Source organism: Odocoileus virginianus, chromosome 8 (genome assembly GCF_023699985.2).
Source record: "Odocoileus virginianus isolate 20LAN1187 ecotype Illinois chromosome 8, Ovbor_1.2, whole genome shotgun sequence".
NCBI lineage: Eukaryota > Metazoa > Chordata > Mammalia > Artiodactyla > Cervidae > Odocoileus > Odocoileus virginianus.
In genome coordinates, this window is record NC_069681.1 from 72,784,560 (window position 1) to 72,810,750 (window position 26,191).

A 26,191-nucleotide genomic window follows, 5' to 3' on the forward strand; every position below is an offset into this window, starting at 1 on the left:
TGAAAGGAGAGTAATAATTCCTTTCAAAATAGCAATTAGAACTCTACCTTTCATAGGAATAATTTTTATACTGAGGACTTCCCTTGTGGCTCAGCTCGTAAAGAATCTGCCTGCAAGGTAGGAGACCTGGGTTCTATTCCTGGGTTGGGAAGATCCCCTGGAGAAGGGAAAGGCTACCCACTCCAGTATTCTGGCCTGGAGAATTCCATGGACTGTATAGACCATGGGGTCGCAAAGAGTCAGGCACGACTGAGCGACTTTCACACAGTATCATATAAAACTTTGTATCAACCCATCCAAAAATTAGCATGTAAATTTATGTGATTCCAGTTAGAATCCTGATGGATGATTGTTTGGGTGGGAGAGGGTAGGGGAAGGGAATTGCATAAAATGATATTGAAGTGTAAATGGAATTAACAGGTGCCTGCCTAAGAGTAAATATGCGAAGCATGTTCAGAAAAGAACAATCAGAGGGTAGACTTATCTAAACATCAAACCATGCTGTAAGGCTGCCACAACCGCATCGACATGGTACTGAGAGAACTGGGTGGATCAGTCAGGGAACTTAGCACTAAATCCCAGTTCTAGCTTCTAGATCTGTAACATGTGAGAATTTAATAAGTCAATGTCCAAGGTGATATTTTAGTGTGGTGAAAAAGTTTGGATTGTGTTCTCAAAACTGGCTCTTTATAGGGAAAAAAAGTAAAATTGGACTCCTTTCTTATCCAGCATAGATACATTAGTTTCAGAAAAAAATTGAGACATAAATTTGAGAAGTAAAACTATAAAAATCCTGCAAGAAACTCCTGACGTAATTGCATGTTGAAAAACTATTCTTGATCTTATAGAAATTCAAAGCATTTTATATGACAAATTAAACCGTAAAGAAAGCCAGTAGACAAAAAGTGTATTTGGAGGAAATTTTATGATAGAAAGACAGAGTTCAAGAACTCTTAGAAAAGCAGATAAACCATGAATTGAAAATGGACAGAGGACCTGATGTTGCGCATAATTCCAAATCCTCACATCCAGCAAATACATGAAAACATGGTCAGACTCACTGGTGGCCCGGGAATGTTTATTTTTAGAAGTAGTCAAATCTTCAGTTTTTCTAAGTGGAGAGTATTAAATAAAATATAACAAGCAATTGCTGATAGGAGAGCAGGGAAAAGATTGTGTCCTTCATGAAAGGAGAGATAAACCATTGGGACGTTTTCTGAAAGCAGCCAAGCAGCATTCTGTGAAGTTAAAAATGTATTTGTTTTTTAAAATCCCATAGCCCTACTTCTGGGAATCCTTCACAGAGAAATAAAAGATACAGGATAGATATTATAATATATTCTAGGTGTTTATTACATGATGGTTGTGGCAACAGAGAACTGGAAACAAGATGAATGCCTATTCATAGGTGATGGTTGAAAAAATACGGTTCCCTTATAGTATGAATTATTATGTGAGCATGAAAATGACGGCTTTGGGGTCAAACCCTGGGAACTTGGGGGCTTCCCATGGTGTTTCGTTTAATAAGAAAAATACAATGAAGAAAGTTTGTATGATGGATTGTTTCTGAAAAACAAGTAATGATCCCTGACGTGTGTGTGTGTGTGTGTGCGCGTGTGTGCGCATGTGTGCACGCACTCACACACACTACAATCCAGGTGAGCTATCTGGCAGGTGGTTAGCCTGGGGGTGCAGAGGGCCAGAGGATTTGAAGTAGGTAGGAGGAGGAAGTCAAGTGAAAAAAGGAAAAGAAGAAACAGCTGGCTGTGTACATAATGTGGGGATCACTCCTTCAGCCCGACAGTGAGGGTGAGTTTATATATACACTGAGTGTGCAGCACTTCTGAGATGTCTGTGGGGCACCTTCCTGTAGCATTTGTCATTGACATCTTTTTCTCCTTGAGATCTTTAGAACATGGCCATCCTGGGGCTGTTCTCCTCTGCTCCCAGTTGAAGGTGGAGCCGGCCAGTTTTCCGGGCCTCACCCCAGCACACTCTGGTTGCCTTGTCCCAGCAGACTTAGGACTGGCTGACTCCTGGCCAGACATCCAGGTGCTGGGAACTGATATGCACTCAGCACTTTCTTGAGACGCACATTCAGTTCTCATGGCCCCCAGAACTTGGCAGGCTTGGGGGTACAGATTTGGTCCATGCCGAGCAGAGAGCGGCCCATGCTCACACCTGAGGAGGAGGTGGCCCGTAGATCTGCCAGATGGGATGACATGTTTGTTCCAGCCCTGTGCTTTAGCACCCAGCTTTCTCTTTCCAGAACACAGATGTAAGCCTGCCACATGCTATGGAGGACAGGCAAATGTCAGCACCCTCTGCTCAGCATATCCAGAGGTCATTCTGTCTCCATCCCAGCCTTGTCTCCTGCCATGTCCCTGGCCACCCTGGATGACCTCCAGGTCCCCCCAAATGTTCTGTGTGTGTTTGAGCCTCAGAACTTTGTGACGGGTGCTCGTTCTGTGGGGTTGCTGCCCCCTGTCCCCTCCCACTCTCACCCCTTGCCATCCCGCCAAACTCTACAGGTGCAGTACCTTCCAGGCCAGAGGCTCTGTGGTCCAAACATCCTTCCTTGATCCCCCCGCTTCCTGCATCGTCTCCCCAGGAGTGACTTTGCAGAGCATGCTGTTGTGTATGTATGTTCTGTGCCTGTTGCCAGCTGCCGCGTCCCCACCTCTGCAGTAGACAGAGTTCCAAGGGATCAGGGACCTGCTTCTTTGCCTTCTTCCTTCTTCTGTTCTTAAATCTCTCCCTTCCTGAGGGTTATCACAGTATCTAACCATCATGTATTCTCAGTAAAATGACTGAGTAAGTGGGTGAAGGACATTGTGCTTCCTGAAAAGTGAGCATAAAATCAAGGTAAATGGGGCCTCGGCTCCCACAGAAAAATACCCCCACACCACAAAGAGCCCACCGTGTCGGGTTCGAAGTCACAGCTCATCTGCAAAGGAAGGCAGTTATTCCTTGAACCAGAGCTCTTGGCCAATCACATTTTTAGGATGTTGGTCTTAGTGTTTTGTGTCAATTTATTTTATGCTGATTAGGCAACAGTGTAAAATGACCTTTCATTTATTTTCTCTGATGGGAGGGTGTCCAGGGAGTCCCTGAACCTCGGGTTTGGACTTGACCTGAAGTTACGGCATCATCACGTTGACCTAAACCTCTGGGGCTGCAGGAGTCGGAAGGGCCTCTGCTAACGGCTCACTGTTATCTCCGCAGATTTTCACGGCGCTGCCCCCCTTCACGCTGGGCATCTTCGAGAGGTCTTGCAGCCAGGAGAGCATGCTGAGGTTCCCACAGCTCTACAAGATCACCCAGAACGCTGAGGGCTTCAACACCAAGGTGAGCCACATGTGCACATGGGACCCCTCGGAAAGGCTGGTGACCCCGCCGATGCTCGGAGGGAGTGCTTGAAGGAAGGCAAAGCCCCAGACCTCCCCCAGGATGGTACACCCGGGGACTCTGAGCTGCCTGACCAGGCAGGAAGCATCCAGTCTTCCTGTTTCACAAAGCCTTCTTCCCCACCTGCTCCCCTGATGGCCACGTGGCCAGTGGCCCCCACACCCCGAGGCCTGTAGGATCCAATCCTCCCCCATCCCATCAAGCCCCGTCACCTGGCACGGTCCTCACTCCATCACTGCCTGGTTCTCAGTGACAGAGAAATATTCCTTCAGGAGAATTGGCCAGAGGTGAACGCAGGAATCAAGTCAGACGTGGCTGTTGTTTCTCAGTCTGAAGAATCGGTAAAGAGAAGACATCTAGACAGACAAGGAGTAGGGATCCAGGGCTGAGCTGAGCAGGAGCAGGCTTAGGTGTTGCAGGGTCCTCTGATCAAGAGTAGCCAAGGGGTCTGGTGGGTCACTGGCCAGCCAGCCACATCTGGGGGGCAGTGGTGAGGACCCACCCTGAGGAGGGCAGTTGCCCAGCTGGGCTGGAGGCAGAGATGCCCATATGCCTGCATTTGCCATGTTTCCATCTCCAGTGTTCATGCAGGAGGGGTTTCAGGGGCTGGAACTGAGGCTCATTGCCCCGTTCAGTTAAGGCAGCAGGTACTGGTTGAGTGTGTGACCAGCCTGTGTGACCACCGTCGGGGCCTGAGAGAGGGTCATCCGGAGTCCTGGGCAAAGAGCGGTCCCTGAAGACCTTGTTCTGAGCCAGGTGTTGTGACAGTCCTCCTTCAGAGCGGCCTCATGTTCAGGAAAGCATGATAGCTGTGTCCACATCTTGAAAAAGTACGAGGGATCCTGCTGGATCTTGTGTGTTCCACACACAAGGAGATAGGAGTGACTGATTGTGTCCTTGTTCACTGTGGCTCTGTCCATGAGAAATAGGGTCTCTTTGTCCAGCATCATTTATGTGAATCAAATCTGTGATCTACAGAATTTGAATTCAAAGGCTGCATAAGGTGGGGGTAGGGAGTGGACCCATTGGAAAGACAGCAGAGATGAGGGTGCTCGGAGACTAACCTGCAGGCATTTTGAAGATGGGGGTGGCACGTAAAGGGCAGGGAAGAGATAGGGAAATCATGAACATTAAACATTAAAGTAGGAAGATCTCATTGTCTTATTATTTCTCATCATTTTCAGTTGTCCCGTCACTAGTTAAGAGCAAGCTATATGGCAGTTCCTAGTATGATGTGTAGATTTTTAAAGAAATTCAATCTGGCTTTAGTAATTCTTTCATCTCAGGGTTAAAAGCATGATTGAAATGCATTTATGAATCTGTAATTTAGAAGAAACGACTGGTTTAGAACTAAAGTTCTGTTGTTTGACCTTTTAAGTGTTAAACAGAATCTTTAACTCTGAATGATACTCATCTAAATCCTAAAAACCGAAAATGGGAGGGATATTCAGGGGTGAAACAAGAGAGTGAGCGTGCTGTGTGAGAATTCACATGTTAAATGTTTTTAATGCTTTCCAAAAGGATGGTTTCAGTCCCTTCAGTCCCACTGTGACCTATTACCCCTTTTTTTTTGAGTGATGGTAAAATGTTGCCGGCTTGCTTTCAGTTCTAAAGGAAATGGATCATCATTTATTTTTCAGATGTGGGTAGATTGTATATTGTCCTGTGTATATGTGAATATCTCTTTAGGTCTTTGTACTCAAGGAATATTATCTGGAGACAGCCGGCTCATTTGTAGCTAAAAAGGAGGAAATTGGTTTTTTCCGCCTTCTGGAGCTGGAATTGCCGCCCGCATCCCTGACAGTGAGGGGCTTGTTGAGCCACACAGAGGTCAAGAGTGTGGGCAGTTCCTGACAACCTCGGTCTGTTTTCCCTTAGGTTTTCTGGGGTCACTGCATCAACGCCTTGGTCCACTCGCTCATCCTCTTCTGGTTTCCCATGAAAGCGCTGGAGCATGGTAGGTAATGGCTTCATGATTCAACTCTCAGCAAGTAGCTTTGCAGCCCCTCCACGCCAGTTGTTCACAAATTTTTTCCCCAGTTCCACAGGCCTAGAGATCACAGGAACAAATTTCAGAAGAAAAACATACATAACATCTAATGAGAGCTAGTCTCGGCTTTATAGCTTGTAGGTTTCACCCCTTCTGGCTCTAAGAACCCATTTTCTTTCCAGTTGCCTGGAGAGTTTAAATACTAGGAATTTGAAACTTTATTTTTAATAACCATTTCAGTCTAGGATCTTGAAGAAAAGCACTTTACTATAATGAAACATCAATGCCTCTTGCCCTCGAGTTTGAAATTTTCTGTTAATTACTTGGGCTTTCGTTTTCCAAACATGACACACCTCTATGCTAAATAACTCAAATCTCATGAGAGTATAATTTTATACCCTGTCTTCTCAAAGTCTCTTTTCCTTGATGTACACTTTTCAAGCAAATGTTTAAAGTTTGTTGGAGGCCGGACTATTCCAGTTGGTTTTAACCTTCGCTGAGCTGGAGGAGGGTATGCTTGTTCTCATTAATGCATCCAAAATGTGGCTTCTTAAAGAGACATACTTTTTAATCTCAAAAAATGAAAACGTATTATGAGAATGTCAGTCTATTACCCCTCTCAAATCATAAAAATACCCCCGGGGAAAGTTACTCCAAATGTTGACTAGACAAGGCCTCTGATTGTTCAGAGAACCAAAGGATATGAAGTTTCCAAGCTTCTTTGTTTCTTCTTCCAAGCTTCTGTGTCGGTGGATTTTGTGCTTCAGACGGACATGATTCATCCTCACTGATGCGCTTTAACCTGTCAAATACTGATTGTTAGAGAAAATGCATGCACAGCCAATGTGTTATATGTCTTATGACTTATTCTCTGTTTCATCAGACCTCCTTTTCTTTCAAGGGTCCCTGAGTCTCTTGCTTACTTGTGTGTGTGCTCAGTCGTGTCTGACTTTTTGTGATCCATGGGCTCTAGCCTGACAAGTTCCTCGGTCCGTGGACTTTCCCAGGCAAGAATACTGGAGTGGGTTGCCATTTCCTACTCCACGCCTGAGTCTCTAAATCAGAAAGTAAAATTTTTTGCTTCTAGCCTCACCCCCAAAGGGGCATTCTAGGTGAATCATTCTTTGGATGGTGATGCTTTCCTGTGATTCATCTTTATGTGTTGCTGTTGTGTAGTCGTTTCAGTCGTGTCCAACTCTTTGCAGCCCCGTGAACTGTAGCCCACCAACCTCCTCTGTCATGAGATTTCCCAGGCAAGACTACTGGAGTGGATTGCCATTTTCTTTACATGTAGTGGTCTTAATTTATTGGGTTGGCCAAAGAGTTCTTTTAATTTTTTCATAAGATCATACAGGAAAACCTGAACAAACTTTTTGACCAACCCAATATTTTGAAATGATTTTGTGATTAAGGGCTTATAAATGTAAGAGTGTTGACTGTGCTTTGTATTAGAAGCTCTGGCAATTTGGTGATAAAGTGGCTGTCTTTGTATCAGGCTGGGCTGGTGATGGGAGGCTGTTTGTCTGCTGAGCACAAGAGCAGCTTTGGTACGTGTCCTCTGGTCCCCAAGCCCAGCCTTTTGTGCAGAGGAAGACTTGTACTCATACTGACTCTGTGTATTATCTCTAGGCCCAGCACCCTCTTATGTCTATGCGGACTCTGTAAATATGCAGTGCTTGCTTTGGACTCATAGATGTTTTACAAGAGGGTCCTTTACTTGGCCGCTTCAGAAGGAACTAGTGTGACCCCATCTGATCAGATGGTTTTCTGATCCTGAGTCAACATTATGTGCTCTGAGATGGCGGCTTGTAGTTTATGGTGGGATCACTATTGTTTACCTAGATCACATCATATAAATCCATCCACTCTCCCAATGTGGTCTGTATTTAAGAGAAGATAGATCCCCAACAGTTACTAGTTTACCTAAGAGGTGTCACCAGCTAAATTTCAAGTTAGCTTCCACCACATGGCTTCCCTGGTAGCTCAGTTGGTAAAGAATCCCCCTGCAATGCAGGAGACCTCGGTTCAATTCCTGGATTGGGAAGATCCACTGGAGAAGGGATAGGCTACCCACTCCAGTATTCTTGGGCTCCCCTTGTGGCTCAGCTGGTAAAGAATACACCTGCAATGTGGGAGACCTGGGTTCGATCCCTGTGTTAAGATCCCCTGGAGAAGGGAAACGCTACCCACTCCAGTATTCTGGCCTGGAGAATTCCATGGGCTGTATAGTCCATGGGGTCGCAAAGAATTGGACACAACTGAGTGACTTTCACTTTATCTGCTTCATTCAGATTAGCAATTTGCCTAGCAACCAAAAGGATGACTTTTTTCCATTTTTTAATCGCCATGATGATTAGCATCATGATTTCGTTATATTTATTAAGGCTTCTGCATAGAGGTTTTCTTTTGGTTATATTATAAACAGTAACCTTTTGACTGAAACTGTTGAAGGTGAAATGAACAGCAAGTGTGAAGTCTACCTGGTAAAGAACAACAGAAGACTGTTGGTGTTTTGGTCACTAGTTGATGTCCTCTAGCAAATGGAACGAATATTGTAGGATTCATTTCTAAATTCTCAGTATCAGTACACCACAAACATGATTACAGTGTCCCTCAGCCCTATTCTTTGATGTGATATTTATCTCCAAGGCCCTGTGATAGAGTCTAAGGGTGGTGGGTAAATGTGGCAACGTGGGTCTCACCATCAAGGCATTCAAAGTCTGGTAAGGGATGTGGATAATTCTAGTACAGGCAGAAAGTAACTCTCAAGTAAAATCCAGAGGAAGCACTCTCAGATTGCAGGGGGCTGAGAGAGATGTCTTTCATTTAGGATGACTCATGGCTTATTGGAGGGGATAAGGTGTAGGCTTAGCCTGGAAGTCCAGGCAGAGTGAGATGCGAAGGTTGGAGGGAAGAGCTGAATGAAGCGGGCGATTCAGGACAGATGCGGAGAGTTTGAGAAGTTCATTCCTTACTGGGAGGAAGGCAGAAGAGTTGGAGAAGGTGGGTGAAAACTGGACTGCAAAGAACTTGGAATGCAATGTTAAGAAGCCAAGACTCCATTTGGAGTAACTGAACAGTCAGTAGCATTTAGATTGAGTTGAGTATTTCGAGCAGAGCAGTTTTGGGAAGTTGAATCCATCACATCTTGTAAGGCCGATAGTAGAAGGAAAACTGATAGCAGGAGTCCTGGGTAGGTCTCCAGCTGTTCCAGGGAGCTTAAGTAGGGTTAAACCTGGGACTAGGGACGTGTTTAGTGAGGGGAGAACTTGTTTTGAGAAGTCCTCCTGCAGAATCATGGCAGACCTGTGATGGGCCAGGTACCAAGGGCCTGGTGGACATAAACGCAGCTTGTCTTGCTCTCTGGGAGCGTCTGTGAGGTCGGAAGAAGAAGCTGTTAGATGATCAGGAATTACGCGTGTAATTGCTTAATGGCCAGCGTGCAGTGTTCTACAGACTGCTGGGGAGCTTGTAATACCAGGACATAGTCTAGTTGAGTGGGTCAAGGAAGCATCTTCTCCAAGAAGATAAGTAGTACTTAAGTTCTTAAAAAAAGGAACAGGGGGTGAGCAGGTGGGGCAGGGGAGGTGTAGGGAAGGTAGGGGAGAAAGAGCATTCCTGACAGGGAGCGCAAGCACACGGGGCTTGTGCTGCCTAGGAGCTGGCAGAGTCCTCGGACAGTGGCCCCCAAGGGGATGCAGGGGATGGACTCGGGACCTTGTTCAGCCTTTGGTGAGCACTTCCGGACCCTGAGCGTCCCTGGCCGTGGACAGCGAATCCCCTCCCGACTGCCTTTCCCCCGTCCTTCTGCAGCTGTGAATCAAAACATGACTGCGCACATTTCCAGCATCCCCTCTGCATCTGCAGCAGCATCCCAGTCGAGAGGGCAATAGCATAGGGGTGTTAGGTTGAGGGTCAGGTCACTAAAACCCAGATGGGGCCCTTTTTCAGGGAGAGGTTTGGGGTGGGAGAGTTACACCCCAGACTTGCCTCTGAGGAAGACAAGACAACCGTGTAGAAAAGTGCATGAGGTCTGGCAAGAGCACAGGTCTTTGTGTATTTGGTTTTTTAGTGGAGGGAAGGAAGTCGGGGGTGGGGGGGGGGGATCAAAAAGCTTGCAAGTTTGAGAAGAACCAGGATGTGGCAGCTGATTTGATTATTTGTTCACGGGCTGATTGCCCTAAATAACAATGAGCTCCTGTTAACACTCTGAACCACCCCTTAGAAGGAGGCATTCACCCCGCTCCCAAAGAAGTATTGGAAAATAGCTCCAATTTGAGACAAACGAGGGCATCATCAAACCACGGGGACCCTGATCTCACAGAACAGTGCTTTGGGCCCCCCACTCCCGCCCCAGCCCCAAGTCCTGCCGGAAGCTGTCCGTCAGCCGTGGGCTACACTCAGCCCTGAGGACCTTTGCTCGACTGGGGGCTGAGATCCACCGAGCAGCTTGGTTGCAGTGTTTCATACTCTGTGGGCTGCATCGTCAGTGTAGTGGATTTTACCAGGAAATCCTCTCCAGACGTCCTGGGGAGAGGCTTAGGTATAGACAATGCTGGTCACTCCCAGCATAGAGGCTTAGGTACAGACAGAGCTGGTCACCCCCAGCATCACTGTTGGCAAGAAACGTTTCTGAGAGGTGCTAGCCCATCGATCATTCCTTAAGAAGTGTCCAAGAATTTTGCTTTGCTTATTTCTGCGTGGTTTTGGATAGAATTTTCAAAGCAGTGCTTGGCTGATGGAGTTTGTGATGATTCATTTCAAGTTTCAAAATACATTTTTCCACTCCAGCAATTCTGTAGTAAATCAATTTTCTTCCAACCATCACAACCTTATGCTCATGGCCATGGCCAGTCTGCAGCTCCCACCCTTCAAACTTAAACGTGATTCTAGGTTAAAACCAGAGATGTCACCTTTGCAGGGACCGAAATTCACCAAGACTTTGGTGGTGGGCCACTCTTGGACTTTCCAGTGGTGTATCCAGTCTGCATATTTGAGCAACCCTCCTTGAAGTGGCATGTGGTTATTGGCAAATCCGTTTTGACTTTTTAAAAAGGAAATTTTCAGATTTTGTTTTTCTTGATGAAATTTAAGAGGGAAGGGATAGGAATATACTTAGCATCAGAGAAAAATGCCCCCCCAAAAAGATTTATTCTTGATTCCTCCCTGTCTACACTCTGGAAACCATCCCCATCTCTTTCCAGAAGAAATGCGATGTACATACTTATAGTATTGGCACTATTTAAGCAGCAGGATCTCTGAACATTTTTGGAGATGGCTACATTATATTTTCTAATAAATGTGCTGCTGTAAGACGAGACACGTTTTATAAACTGAAATGATGGTATATCCGTATAAAATGAGATGTAAGTCCATGGCTGATTCATGTCAATGTATGACAAAACCCACTACAATATTGTAAAGTAATTAGCCTCCAACTAATAAAAATAAATGAAAAAAGAAAAAAACAAAATGATAAAAGCAAAATAAATAAATAAATAAATATTTGATGATTGGGGGGCAAAAAATGAGATGTAGGGTACTTCTCTCTGCCTGTGGCAGTACTGGGTCATTTTAGCTTGAATTATTTATGACCCTATACCTGTTACAATAAACTTGGTTATTTTTATGTCACATAAGTTTCACATTATGCTAAACTGGGGTTAGATTGCCCTTGTTCTCTGAGATTGCATCTTCTTAAAATCAATTACTCATTCATTTAAAAAAAAAAAGACAAGTGACTATGTCCTTTGTGCCCCGTCCCTGTTGGCAGATGGAGTACAAGTAGCAGCAGGCAGATTCCCTGCCCTCGTGGAGCTCACACAGGACAAAGCAGGGCTGAACAGAAAGTATAATGACAGGACAATCAAGGTCGAATGGTGTGTGTTCCAAGGACCACTGATCTGGCCCCGGGTTTGAGGACTGCCCCCTAGAGGATGTGTTACATAGTCGAAGGATGAGTGGGAGGAGAGAGCTGGGAAGAAAGTAGGGAGGGAAGGGTTTCAGGCTATGGGAACAGCATGGGTAAGAGGCTGTGATTCAGAGTCAGAGAAGACATGTGTGGGTAGAAGACTGAGAAGCGAGGCTGTGAGATCGATTGCCTAGGGATGGTAAAGGATGGAGACCAAGAGATCAGACCTTTCCCAGTCTTGGGGACTAGTGAGCCTTTTCAAGTATAAGTTCAGAGGGAGTCACTGATGGGTTATAAGCAGAGAGCCAAGTAGCTGATAAATTTCAATGTGACCACACTGGCCAGAACGATTTTTAGCATCCAGCTGGTTGGCTGTTGCTTAGGTTGTATAGTGACAGTGTCAGAGAGGTGGATGGATTAGAGGGCTACTAAGGGGGCAGAATTGGAAGGATCTAAAATCACTGCAGATAGTGATTGCAGCAATGAAATTAAAACACTCTTACTCCTTGGAAGGAAAGTTATGACCAACCTAGACAGCATATTAAAAAGCAGAGACATACTTTGCCAACAAAGGTCTGTCTAGTCAAGGCTATGGTTTTTCCAGTGGTCATGTATGGATGTGAGAGTTGGACTGTGAAGAAAGTTGAGCATGAAAGAATTGATGCTTTTGAACTGTGGTGTTGGAGAAGACTCTTGACAGTCCCTTGGACTACAAGGAGATCCAACCAGTCCATCCTAAAGGAGATCAGTCCTGGGTGTTCATTGGAAGGACTGATGCTGAAGCTGAAACTCCAATACTTTGGCCAGCTCATGCGAAGAGCTGACTCATTTGAAAAGACCCTGATGCTGGGAAAGATTGAGGGCAGGAGGAGAAGGGGACGACAGAGGATGAGATGGTTGGATGGCATCATCGACTCGATGGACATGGGTCTGGGTGGACTCCGGGAGTTGGTGATGGACAGGGAGGCCTGGCGTGCTGAGGTTCGTGGGGTCGCAAAGAGTCGGACACAACTAAGCAACTGAACTGAGCTGAATATTGCATTAATGAAAACTTCCCTGGTCTATCTGACTGTGTGTGCATGTGTGCTAAGTTGCCTTAGTTGTGTCTAACTCTGTGCAACCCCATGGACTGTAGCCAGCCAAGCTCCTCTGTCTATGGGGATTCTCCAGGCAAGAATATTGGAGTGGGTTGTTGTGCCCTCCTCCAGTGGACCTTCCCAACGCAGGGATCAAAACTACACCTCCTATAGGGCAGGCAGATTCTTTACCACTGAGCCACATGGGAAGCCAATATTTTCTCAAGAAGATAATAATAAACTGTACAGCTTGGACTTCTTCCGTGCCCCAAAGTATGATTCATTAACCATTTCTATTTTGCACTGTTGACAACTTCTGTAACCTGACTGTGTCACATGTATTTTACACAGTTGGGTTTGATGTAACGCTGAAAAAGTATGAGACAGAGTTCCTAAATTTCACCTTTAGAACTCTACCAAGAAGTTGAATCAAGGTGTATTAGGGTAGGAACAGCTGCTGCAACAAACAACCCCCAAATATCAAGGGTTTAGCCCAATAAAGGCTAATTCTGCCTCATGTCATCATCAAATGGAATAGTATATTGTACATGGTATATTGACACTGTTTTCTATTTTCTGCATTTGTGATGCCCTGATATTAGGCACCTTGATCCTGGAAAAGGTCAGTTTTCATTCCAATCCCAAAGAAAGGCGGTGACAAAGAATGTTCAAACTACCGCATAATTACACTCATCTCACACACTAGCAAAGTAATGCTCAAAATTCTCCAAGCCAGGCTTCAACAATATGTGAACCGTGAACTCCCAGATGTTCAAGCTGTATTTAAAAGGCAGAGGAACCAGAGGTCAAATTGCCAACATCCACTGAATCATCGAAAAAACAAGAGAATACCAGAAAAGCATCTGCTTTGTCGACTACGCCAAAGCCTTTGACTGTGTAGATCATAACAAACTGTGGAAAATTCTTCAAGAGATGGGAATACCAGACCACCTGACCTGCCTCCTGAGAAATCTGTATGCAGGTTAAGAAGCAACAGTGAGAACTGGACATGAAACAACAGACTAGTTCCAAATCAGGAAAGGAGTACATCAAAGCTGTATATTGTCACCCTGCTTATTTAACTTATATGAAGAGTACACTATGAGAAATGCCACGCTGGGCGAAGCACAAGCTGGAATCAAAATTACTGGGAGAAATATCATTAACCTCAGATATGTAGATGACACCACCATTATGGCAAAAAGCAAAGAAGAACTAAAGAGCCTCTTGATGAAAGTGAAAGAGGAGAGTGAAAAAGCTGGCTTAAAACTCAACTTTCAGAAAACGAAGATCATGGCATCCAGTCCCATCACTTCATGGCAAATAGATGAGGAAACAATGGAAACAGTGACAGACTTTATTTTCTTGGGCTCCAAAATCACTGCAGATGGTGACTGCAGCCATGAAATTAAAAGACACTTGATCCTTGGAAGAAAAGCTATGACCAACCTAGACAGCATATTAAAAAGCAGAGACATTATTTTGCTGACAAAGGTCCATCTAGTCAAAGCTATGGTTTTTCCAGTAGTCATGTATGAATGTGAGAGTTGGACTATAAAGAAAGCTGAGTGCCAAAGAATTGGTGCTTTTGAACTGTGGTGTTGAAGAAAACTCTTGAGAGTCCCTTGGACTTCAAGGAGATCAAACCAGTCAATCCGAAAGGGCATCAGTCCTGAATATTCATTGGAAGGACTGATGCTGAAGCTGAAACTCTCATACTTTGGCCACCTGATGCAAAGAACTGACTCCTTGGAAAAGACCCTGATGCTGGGAAAGATTGCAGGCAGGAGGATAAGGGGACAACAGAGGATGAGATGGTTGGATGGCATTACTGACTCAATGGACATGAGTTTGAGCAAGCTTTAGGAGTTGGTGGTGGACAGGGAAGCCTGGTGTGCTGCAGTCCATGGAGTCGCAAAGAGTTGGACGCAACTGAGTGATTGAACTGAGCTGATTCTGGAGAGGCTGTGTTCCCAGTGTTGGCTGATTCCTAGAGCAGACAGCTCCCCTGCAGGCTTGCCTTTGATATCCAGCCAACAGTTCTGGGGCCCCCAGACATCTCTGTATCTTACTCTCTCACACCAGACTAACTTTCTCTACCCTAAATCACCCTGGACCAGGTATCACATAGCTAGGGATCAACCTTGAACCCAGAGGCTGTTGAAATTATTCACACTATCCAACCCTGAGCTTACACAGTGTACCTACCCTGCCTTGTCCATTTTATCCCGTGAAAACCCAAATAAAAGCTCTGGGTCATGTCTTCTCCTCTCCCCTCCTGCCTGACCCTGCTGTTTCCCCACGTGACTCTGCCTGACATCCTGTGTGTCCTGTTTTTAGGCATCCTTGAGTATAAACTTCGCCCTTCATGACCATTACATCCATGTCGTTTTCTCTTCTGACAGCTGGTTAAAACAAGCCCTGGGTTCATCTCTATAGTGGTGCTTCATCTGTTCATGGCCCCCGAGTTCACCCTTAGCCTCACACAGGGACAGGAGAGGGCCGGGAGGACTGATGGCTCTTAACCTTCTCTGGCAGGACAGGATCCATCACTTCTGATTGGCGAGAACCAGTCACAGGGCCTGCCTAGGTAAGAAGAGCCTCGAACTGTCCCTAGACTCTGCTCCTGGGAGTCAGAAACGAGCCTGTGCCTACAAGATGGCTGTTTGACATCGACAGGCAGTCGAGTTTATTTTCCATCATTTTCACTTCCTTTTTAAAATCTATTTTTAGTAAACAAGAATGAAAAAAGAGAAAGGTTGAAATCTGAGTTTCATATCCTTAACTTTATCCAGCAGAAATGTCAGTAGAGAGGAGAAAATCCAGAAAAAGGCTTATATAACCAGGAACTTAACCCAGTGCTGGTTCTCAATGTAATTATAATCACTAACACTTGTATAAACTCTACCGTTTAGAAACGCCTTTCAATAGTGTATGGCACTCTACAGAGAAAGGAAAAATGAATCTTCTCTTTATGAATACACAGCATCAGAAGCAAAAAGAATCATTTCAGTTGTCATACAGACAGTGAAGTCATTTGAGCAGGATGACTTCTAAGTGCATTTGTAAGTGAGTTCTTTGACACTTGGAAGACATTTTCACTCTTGATATTCATCCAGTCGTAGCTGGTTGGCATTGTACCTCTGAGCCTCTGCCATCTTAAGAGGCCCCAAGAGTGAGATGGGGAGAGGAGAGCCTGTTAATGTGCTGGAGCACGGGCTGCTCTGAATTGGTGGTGCTGAAGATTAGAGGCTCAGATGCTAAAGGATCCACTTGCAAAGCAAGAGACACAGGTTCAATTCCTGGGTCGGGAAGATCTCCTGGAAAAGGGAATGGCAACACACTCCAGTATTCTTGCCTGGGAAATCCCACGGACAAAGGAGCCTGGCAGGCTGCAAAGAGTCGGATATGACTGATTGACTAACACGCACACTGAATTGGTGCTGCTGAAGCAAAAGGTTGGAAGAAAGAGAACAGGAGGGACTTGGCATCTGCTCTCCAGCCAAAATTCTTGGCAGGTGCCCTGGTGTCTGTCAAGGGAACGGTGCCATCTCCCTAATTCTTCCTCTCGAGTTGGATGTGTGCTCGATGCTGTGATTTTGAATCCAGTCCTCCACAGGTTCTTAACACACCAAAAACACATGTATGCATTCACGCCATCTGTTTTCTTGATTATTGAGCCCTGACTGCACAGGACTACGCTGTAACTTAGGCTTCAGATTTTGCTTTTCGTCAAAGCCCTCTCTGAATACGTTTTTGTGGTTTAGCCGGGTCATAATGTAGTGTGTTTAACGAGTATTTCATTGAAATGGCATCTTTATAAGATGTCATCAGCCTAGCCCCTTGGAAGCCTCTGAGGTAAGTTCCCCAATCATTCTGCCTGTTTAGAAAATGAGACAGACTTTCCCCACAAACATTCTTGGAGAGCGTTTTGCTTGCAGTGTTTGGGGCTGTCACTAGTCACTGGAGGGTCCATGTGGGTTTGTCGTCATTGTTCACACCAGTCGGTTTAGTGTCTGGGTTTGTCAACCTCATTTGGCTATTCCTACATCATGCTAGTCCCTGACTCCAACCCTACTTTGCAGATAACGTAAGTCTGGACCAACAGGCTGGGCGGCTGCTGAGGGTCTGTGGGTCCTGAAGCCACAGCATCATTTCTGCCTGGAGGAGAATGAGTGGCTTTCAGGACAGAGCTTCAGGATCCCGTAATACCACCTTTGATGTACACGGTCATCCCATTATTGTATCAGATTTTACCCCACATGCAGCCCCACCAGGTCATTCTATATGTGACCAACAAGTGAGACAAGCATCTTTCCCACTCTTACAGCTTCTTTTACCTTGCAGAGCTCTTTCCCTGGACCGCAGGGACGGGGAGCACACACTGTCCCCCCCTGTTTCAGCTCTCATCTAGGGAGAGCTGATCCTCAATCTCGATCTCCTGGCTGACCTCACATGGTCCAGTGAGACGCTGCGGAGAGTGCTGACACAACAGGCAGCCCACTTCTCTCCTCTTCCCTCGTCCCCCTCCCCCCTCAATCCCTCTCTCCCTCCCCCTCCCTCCCCCACCCCGCCCTGGGCCTGCTGGGCCTTTGTGTGCTAGTGATGGTTTCTACTGGGAGATGCTCAACATCATGCTGGTGAATAAAGGTGTGTTGAGATCACTTCTCTCCACCTGTGCATTGGATGGGTTTCTCTTACTGGGACCTTCTCAGAACCTGGAATGGCTTGGCTCCAGCTGACGTCACCGCCTGATGCAGCTCAGGCATCCACCCCCATGTCTCTAGGTGGATGTATTTCCTTTTGTGCCTGAACTGTCCTTTCCCCTCTCTCTGCCCCCTTCCTCCCTACATCCATCTGTGCCCCCCGTGCTGCTTCATCTGCAGTAATCTTATCATCGCTTACATAGACGGTGGATAAATATGTTCTAAAGGCTGGCTTGGGAACCCAATGACTTACCTTGGTTTAGGGGTTCTTTATCTCCTATTTAAAAAGTTACTTGAGTTTTAAATACCCTGCTAAAATGAAAACAGCTAAGCTACAGGAAAGTTGTTTTTCAGAGTAGAGTGGTGGATCTTAACAGTATTGTTCATCGCAGCACTGTTTATAATAGCCAGGACATGGAAGCAACCCAGATGCCCATCAGCAGACGAATGGATGAGGAAGCTGTGGTACATATACACCATGGAATACTACTCAGCCATTAAAAAGAATTCATTTGAATCAGTTCTAATGAGATGGATGAAACTGGAGCCCATTATACAGAGCGAAGTAAGCCAGAAAGATAAAGACCATTACAATATACTAACACATATATATGGACTTTAGAAAGATGGTAACGATAACCCTATATGCAAAACAGAAAAAGAGACTCAGATGTATGGAACAGACTTGTGGACTCTGGGAGAAGGAGAGGGTGGGATGTTTCAGGAGAACAGCATCGAAACATGTATATTATCTAGGGTGAAACGGATAACCAGCTCAGGTTGGGTACATGAGACAAGTGCTCGGGCCTGGTGCACTGGGAAGACCCAGAGGGATCGGGTGGAGAGGGAGGTGGGAGGGGGGACTGGGATGGGGAATACATGTAAATCCAGGGCTAATTCATATCAATGTATAACAAAAACTACTGTAATGATGTAAAGTAATTAGCCTCCAACTAATAAAAATTTTTAAAAAAAAGAAAAAAAAAAAAAACAGTATTGTTAAGATTAAGCAAAACGGGAAGAAATAATTTGTGAGTAACGTGCTGCAGAAATAATAAAGTGGACAGTGCAAATGGACTTTTCCAGCCTTGAATTATAAGCCAGCTGTAGCTTATGAATGTGTTCTTTCACCAATGATCGTTTAAGACTTGGTGTCTTTTCTTCAGGAGGATGCTACTGGCAAATTTTTCATAAGAACTGATTCCAATGGGTATTTCCCTCTAAAGCAGTCAACATATAACTTTTAAGAGAACACACTATTTTGTGGGAATTTCCCAAAAAGGGCGGGCCAAGCAGTGACTTGTGAGTTGTTTAGTGGATGCTGTCTTTTCCAAGGCTGTTGGTATGTTCAGAATCACAAGTTAGTTTGGGAATTTCTCCTTCAAGGAATGAATTATTCCCAGATGGTATTAGTTTCGATTGGGCTGGGAGATGCTCTTTCCTAAGCAGAAACTTAAAACACAGTGTTGAGTTATCCTTGAAAAATGATGATTTGGAATAGTAGGGTTATCTTGGCTTCACTAATCTTAAGTGTATTCAGATGAACTCAGGTGCAAGCCAGTTATTTAATGCTAGTAGCATTGTACTGTCATGGCAAGGTAGAAATGCATGCCTTATAAAATTCTAGAAGCTACAGTTAGAAGAGATCCCTGGGTTTCACTATCTGTTTCTTCTGTTTGTGCCAAATTCCCAGCATGGTGGTCCATGGTCTTAAGGGTCTCCATGGAGATGCTCTCTCCATCAGTGAGGTCTCAGCCCTGGAGGTGATTACAGAGTTTGTCCCTTTAAAAGCCATCAAGCAATGGCAGTTCCATCTCTTTGTACCAAGGCCTAACCTTACTTCTCTCCTGATGGTGTGAGCTGTGAGGTCCTAACATACTCTGCTCCTCAGCCTGACTGCAGACGAGGGGCATTCCCTTCATTCACCACTCTTATTTCAGGGTGTATTCTCTGTATTTATTCCAGCTCCTCTGTTTTCTTTCCTCTAATACTGTGATTCTCAATATGGGGAATTTTCCCCAGGGGACCTTGGCAGTGTCCAGAGGCATTTTTTGTTGTCACAACTTGATGGTAGATACTACTGGCTCACAACCAGGGAGTCGGTATTATTCTCATCCTGTGGATCGAGACCAGGCATGCTGCCGAACACCCTGCCATCACAGGGACAGCACCCTCCAACTGATGGGAAAAATGGCCCCCGAAGAATAAAAGAAGACAACTTCAAGGGGAAAAATAACTAAATTAAGAAGAATTCTTTTGAAATACCAACACCTAATAGGAAGGAACTTTCTAGAAGAGAAATAAGGTGGAAATAAAAGTGAGATTCACGTGGCAGAGATTCTGTACCACTTTGGGATCCATTTCTCTCTCTCAGTTAGTGAGAACAATGTCTTATTTCCAGAGTCCACAGTTTCTCACTCAGAGTATGGCCTCACATGTCATTTAGCTTCTCTTTGCTGCCCTAGTTTCCTCATCTGAAACATGCAGGTCATAATACCATTTCATACCATTGCTGGAGCGTCAAAGAAGTGTTAGGTATTTTAGTGTTGTGTATTAGCAATGCTAATAGTCATCTATTAGTATTACATATATTAGTAAGCATACTCATGGAGGTAAAGTGCTTAGAACAGAGCCTGTCTTATGCTTAGTAATGTAATTTCTATTTTCAGTGTAGAATTAACAGTTTTCTGTTCATTAAGTGTATATTCTTGAAGTATGAAGCACATTCTCAGTCCTCCATATGTAGACAAATGCTTTCTATGTTTAATTTCTTTTAGCACATGAGTCAACCAGCCTTTGTAATATTACTGTTGAAAGGAAATTCAGAAGTTGTCAAACCATAATTGTAAACCTGGTTTTCAGCTTAGCCTCCCAGCTGTTCTAAGTCTTCCATCTGATCAGCGTTTTCTCCAGACTCCGTCAGGGTTTCGTGTAGGTAGAACTCAGGGCCCTCAGATCACTGCTCATCTCAATCAAATGTCTTTTCTTCGTTTGTGAAGTCAGAGGGCAAGACTAAGGATAGGAAATCCATCTTGAGCTAAAACAAACAGGAGGTAGTTTGGAAACTCTCAGTTTAGGTCTGTAGCTAACATAGCCCGTGATGTCTCTTTGAGGATTCATCTGTCCTTATCCACCAATTTTCTTACCAGGACTCAGGAGAAAGAGAACACCCTGTGGCTGGATCCAGGGTCCCATGACGATCATATTTTACCTGTGATGTACTTCGTCATTATGGTGTTTGACAAAACTAAATAGATTTTGATTCTTTCATGAGTCAGATTCTTCAACAAACAGATGGGTAAATTGATGAGCCCAAATGTACATGTACAACAGCTACTGGGTTGGAAATTTGAACACAAAAATCCATGTTTACTTGGCCTATAGGCCACAGGTCTAATTTGGGTATAAAGAAAGAATAAAAGGACATTGGCAGTGTCACTCAAATAAACCATTTCTGATTTTAAAACAGGTTTTCAACCCTCAAGGTAAAAATCAGACTTTTCACAGCAGGCTAGCTGACCTGAACTAGATAATTCTCTTGTGGCTCAGCTGGTAAAGAATCTGCCTACAATGTGGGCGACCTGGGTTTGGTCCCTGGGTTGGGAAAATCCCCTGCAGAAGGGAAAGGCTACCCACTCCAGTATTCTGGCCTGGAGAATTCTATGGACTGTATAGTCCATGGGGTCACAAAGAGTCAGACATGACTGAGTGACTTTCCCTTCACTTCTGTCTTAGTGATCATTATGTACGTTGGAAAATGGAAAAGCTGCAAAATTAAGGCTTCACATCCTAGTTATATTGTCTAGGCATCTCGCATTGAATGTTTGCATTTACAGGCCCCCAGTAATTCACATAGAAGTTGATGGAGAACATGAGTAGTGAATGTCTTCCAGAATTCTGAGTGCAGTCATCATGGACTCATTTTGTATCACATAGTTATCTGTGCTATTGGCCTACAATGCCAATTTAGCAAAAATTAAAGACAAATGACAAATGAACACACAGAGACTGTCTAATACTAGCACCCACAGAAATAGATTTTTTGGTTGTTTAGTTGCTTAGTCATGTCCGACCCTTTATGACTGATCCCATGGACTGTAGGCCACTCTGTCCATGGGATTTCCCAGGCAAGAATACCGGAGCGGGTTGCCATTTCCTTCTCCAGGGGATCTTCCCGACCCAGGGATTGAACCCACATTTCCTTCATTGGCAGATGGATTCTTTACCACTGAGCCACCAGGGAAACCCAGAGATAGATTAATGTGGTTTTATTCTATCCCTTCTTCTAATAGACAAAGAGAAATTTTAATCTGTATGAAAAGTGGTTGGTTGGTTGGTTGGTTGGTTGGAAACCTGACTTTGTGTGTTTGCTTCATTTGGAGAAAATATAAGAAGAAGAAATTCAGAGTTAGAAAGAGGAGGCATTAGAACCACAGATGATGTGACAAATGTAAATGTCTCTGAAGTTCTCTTTTTGCATTCTGAGTAAAACAGACTGCAGCGCTCTACAGGTTAATTGTGACTTCTTTGTTTTTCAGATACTGTGTTGGCCAATGGTCATGCCACAGACTATTTATTTGTTGGAAATATCGTTTATACAGTAAGTTTGCCTGTTTATTGAATCTTTCTTAAATGGCACGTGTGTGGGTTCTATCTCTCTGTCCCTTTGTATAAGGTCTTTGTCATCATTATTTCAAATCTCTGAAGTATATATTATAGATTCCTTAAAGATTGGGGGCAGGAGGAGAAGGGGACGACAGAGGATGAGATGGCTGGATGGCATCACCGACTCAACGGACATGAGTTTGAGTAAACTCTGGGAGTTGGTGATGGACAGGGAGGCCTGGAGTGCTGCAGTTCATGGGGTCACAAAGAGTTGGCCACGACTAGGCAACTGAACTGAACTGAACTGAACTGAACTGAACTGAAAAACTGCAGCCTTGAAATTAAAAGACTCTTGCCCCTTGGAAGGAAAGCTATGATAAACCTAGACAGCATATTAAAAAGCAGAGATATCACTTTGTCAACAAAGGTCTGTATAGTCAAAGTCATGGTTTTTCCAGTAGTCATGTACAGATGTGAGAGTTGGACCATAAAGAAGGCTGAGTGCCGAAGAATTGATGCCTTCGAACTGTGGTGCTGGAGAAGACTCTTGAGAGTCTCTTGGACAGCAAGAAGATCAAACCAGTCAATCCTAAAGGAAATCAACCCTGAATATTCATTGAAAGGGCTGATGCTGAAGCTGAAGCTCCAACACTTTGGTCACCTGATGCAAAGAGCCGACTCATTAGAAAAGACCCTGATGCTGGGAAGATTGAGGGCAGGAGGAGAAAGGGAGGACAGAGGATGAAATGGTTGGATGGCCTCACCAATTCAATAGACATGAATCTGAGACAACTCCAGGAGATAGTGGAGGACAGGGAAGGCTGGTGTGCTGCAGTCCATGGGATCGCAAATAGTCAGACATGACTTAGCAACACAACAACAACAAGCTCAAAATGGTTGTAAAATGCTTACCTTGTATTTTAGTGAAGTTTATGCAAAATTCCCTGGTGGGAACTTCCCTGGTGGCTCAGAGGATAAAGCGTCTGCCTACAATGCGGGAGACCTGGGTTTGATCCATGGATCGGGAAGATCTCGTGAAGAAGGAAATGGCAACCCACTTCAGTATTCCTACCTGGAGAATCCCATGGATGGAGGAGCCTGGTAGGCTACAGTCCACAGAGTCGCAAAGAGTCGGACACTATTGAGCGACTTCACTCACTCACTTTTGTAAAGTTCAGACTTCAGGACAAGGGATCAACAGACTTCCCTCAGTCTTTACATGAACATTTCACACCTACTTGTGAAAAAATCAAAACAAGCAAAACAAACAAAGAAACAAAAAAAAAACCCCTACATTGAGAGAAGGTGATTTCTCCCTAATCTTCCAAGTTAAAGAAAAGGGAGAAGTAATATTACTTATGAGAAGACAATCACTAAAGTGAGGGCTTTTCTTAAAAGAAACCTGCCTGTAAGTTTCCTAAAACTTACCCCCAGGAAACTAGCTCCCAAGGTAGCACTTCCAAAGTCCAGCTGCTGGGAAGAAACTGCCCCTGGGGAGGATGTGGGGTTTTTCCTGGTTGAAAATACAAGGATAACACGTTTCCCAAATTGCACTTTCTTTCACAGTATGTTGTTGTTACTGTTTGTCTGAAAGCTGGTTTGGAGACGACAGCTTGGACAAAAGTAAGTTTTCTATAGAATTATTAATATTTCTCTATCCAGTATAGATATTTTTGTGGCATAGTATCTTTTTAAAAACCCAGGAAAACGGTAAGCAATGTCAAGCCACGGACTTTAAATTTTTGCATCTAAAAATTGTGGTTTGATCTTTATCAGGGCACATTTGCCATCCAAAGTTCCCTAATCATTTGCTAGGCTCTTAATACAACTCTAAGCTATTAACAGCTCATTTAAAATATGTATGCACATTATAAAAAATATATATATATACATACAAAGAAAATACAGGACAGAAAGGTGAATTTTTAATTTCCATAATTTTACCACCAAGAGGTAGTTACTTTTAACATTTGCTATATTATCTTCCAGACTTTGTGCATTTATTTTAATAAGATGAAGCTTTACAGAACATAGAGTACTGTAGCCTTTTTTTCACTTAAAAATATATCAGTATTTTACATGCTTTAAAATATGCTTCTGCAAAGTCATAGTTCATGATTAAAGAGGATTGAGTTTTATCAATATCCCATCACTTGTTTAATCAGGTCCCAGTTTGGGGCATTTTTAGTTATCTCCAACTCTTGAGGGTTATGGCCAATGTTTCACAGTTGTCTCTGCTGTTTACAAAGGCTTCTAATTCTGTGCTGATTACGCAAGAGAGGGGTGGGAGGTAAATATGGAAGCAGAGAATTGAGACAGAGACAATGAAGCCAGGTGAGGGGGGATGGTGGCTTAGCCTGGGGGTTAGAGCAGGCACTGAGCAGTGGTCAGATTTTTTAAAAAGCTGACAGAGGCTCATGATGGATTAGATCATGGAGGAAGTCAAGGATTATCCTATTAAGAGGACAAAGGAGAAGAAATTCACAAGCCAGTAGATGCTCAGAGTGGTATTGTTAAGATATATGTCCATGCCAGATTGTTTTTTAAGTTCTTTAGAAAAGAACAATTGAAGTCTCAGAATGATAAATAAAACGACCTTGGTCGTTTTGTCTGTCCAGCACCCTCTTACTAGACGAATGAGGCCTTGTTTATTCAGACCAGGTTGGAATGCACACCAGTAAGGGACGGGCAGGATTCTGCTGGCACCATGGGGTGTGCCTAGGGGACCATCAGCAGTGGTGCAAAAAGCACTTTCCTCTTCAGGGTGGTTTGGGGTCACTAGTTACTTAAATTCACCGTTAAATACTCTGAGACAAGAAAATGAGAAAGATCAAACTCTCCAATGACCAGTGACTCATAGAAATCTTTCCGTAAAGAAAAGTGGCATGGACCAAGGGCTCCTGCAGTGGGGCGGGGTTGGTCAGGTGGCTCCCAGGCCTGCAGATGGCCCTGTTGATGAGCGTCTGTTTCCTCTTGCAGTTCAGTCACCTGGCCGTCTGGGGAAGCATGCTCATCTGGCTGGTATTTTTTGGCATCTACTCAACCATCTGGCCCACCATTCCCATCGCTCCAGACATGAAAGGACAGGTCAGTGCCACTAACTATCAATGGGCGTCCTGGGTCTCAGGGTGGGGATGAACTGCAGGACAGGCTGGTGTTGCCTGCTTCTGTCAACATGAATCTGGTGGGAAACAAACCACATTAGAACCCCAGGAAGAGGTTGTCCAGGCCACAGCAAGAGCATTTGAAATGTTCACAGTTAGGTAAACTGTGACCTACCCAGGTAGGTCCTCTGACCTACCCAGCGCATCTGCATTTCCGCAGTGAATTCTGTTCTCAGGTGTACGGTTCACAGACATGGAAAATGGGAGATGATTTGAGTCGTTCATGATTATATTGGTTGCGATTTTGATAGTGGTATTATTATACTTTGAGTAGTTGACAAGGTCACCTGTGAAAGAGAAATCTAACTACCTTATGAACTAGATCACTAGTTAACCAGAATTTCGCACTGTGCATCTCTTCATGGAGAGGCTGAGATAGAAGACCTTTACGCTCATTTGTATTTTGTTTCATCTTTTATATTATCTCCGTCTGTGTTTGCCACGGAGCCTTCAGCCCTGACGCACTGGATCTTAAGATCCTACAGGATGGGGTCTGGGGGGGGGAACTTGAAAGCCCTGGCTTCCAAACCCCCTCAGTTTACAAATGAAGCTGTAAAACTTGCTTTACAGGGAAGTGTTTCAGGGTTTATAAGAGAATATGTGATTTGTGGGAAGGGACACAGAATGTCTATGAAGGAAGACATTGCATTCCCTGTTCTCTTTGCACTCAGACCCCTTTGGAGGTCTCCTTGCTGACCGTCCCTGGTTGGGCTTGTCCAGGTCAGCAGTCCTGGTGCTGGGGAAGCACCCCAGCTGTAGTCTGCTCCCCAGCTCTACCTGCCAGGCCTACCTTGTTTTGTCCCCACTTCCAGGCCCGGAGCACACCGCAGGGCCCGGGCAGCTGTTCGCAGGGGGCATGCGCTCGGTCTGCTGAGGTTTGCTCTGGGTCATCCCCCCAGATTTGCACGAGGGCGCCGGTGTCTCTGGTCAGAACCAAGCATCGGAAGAGAAGGCTGTGGGTTACAGGCTTCTTCTGGCTCCTGCCCCACGCTGATGTATTATAGGGGCAGGCCCATGCACGGCACATTGGGCTGCTATCTTTACCTCACTTACTCTACACGAATGAACCAGAACTCAGGTCTCCTAGGTCTAGATATACACCCGGCAACTGTTTACTGTGAGGTCATCGGGGTGGGCTGCTTGCCATTTTTACTTGGTGAATCCATTGATGTACCCTCGGGGGCCTGGGACCTCCTCTGAAGTGCTGAGCAGGATGGATGTATCCTAGAGGGGTGACTTGTGTGTCCCTGAACACAGCTTTGCCTCCTGTAAGGCACCAGGACAAACATATAACACACTTTTTAGGTCCTTCCCAAATCCAAGCGGTATAA

At 44.7% G+C, this 26,191-nt stretch overlaps 1 protein-coding gene and 1 long non-coding RNA gene across 2 annotated transcripts in view; one reads left to right on the plus strand and one right to left on the minus strand.

The window, feature by feature from the left end:
- Positions 1–26,191, plus strand: part of ATP8A2 (ATPase phospholipid transporting 8A2) — a 447,047-nt gene that overhangs the window by 303,507 nt on the left and 117,349 nt on the right. Inside the window, exons 29-33 of the mRNA XM_070471693.1 lie at positions 3,226–3,348; positions 5,287–5,365; positions 21,630–21,691; positions 23,263–23,319; positions 24,676–24,783. Coding sequence (XP_070327794.1) covers positions 3,226–3,348; positions 5,287–5,365; positions 21,630–21,691; positions 23,263–23,319; positions 24,676–24,783 — 429 coding nt within the window. The remainder of the gene's footprint in view (positions 1–3,225; positions 3,349–5,286; positions 5,366–21,629; positions 21,692–23,262; positions 23,320–24,675; positions 24,784–26,191) is intronic.
- Positions 5,946–25,898, minus strand: LOC139036350 (uncharacterized). The gene is made up of 2 exons (XR_011489096.1): positions 25,651–25,898; positions 5,946–6,200 (listed from the first exon to the last, which is right to left on the minus strand). It is a non-coding gene; the product is annotated as an uncharacterized lncRNA (long non-coding RNA).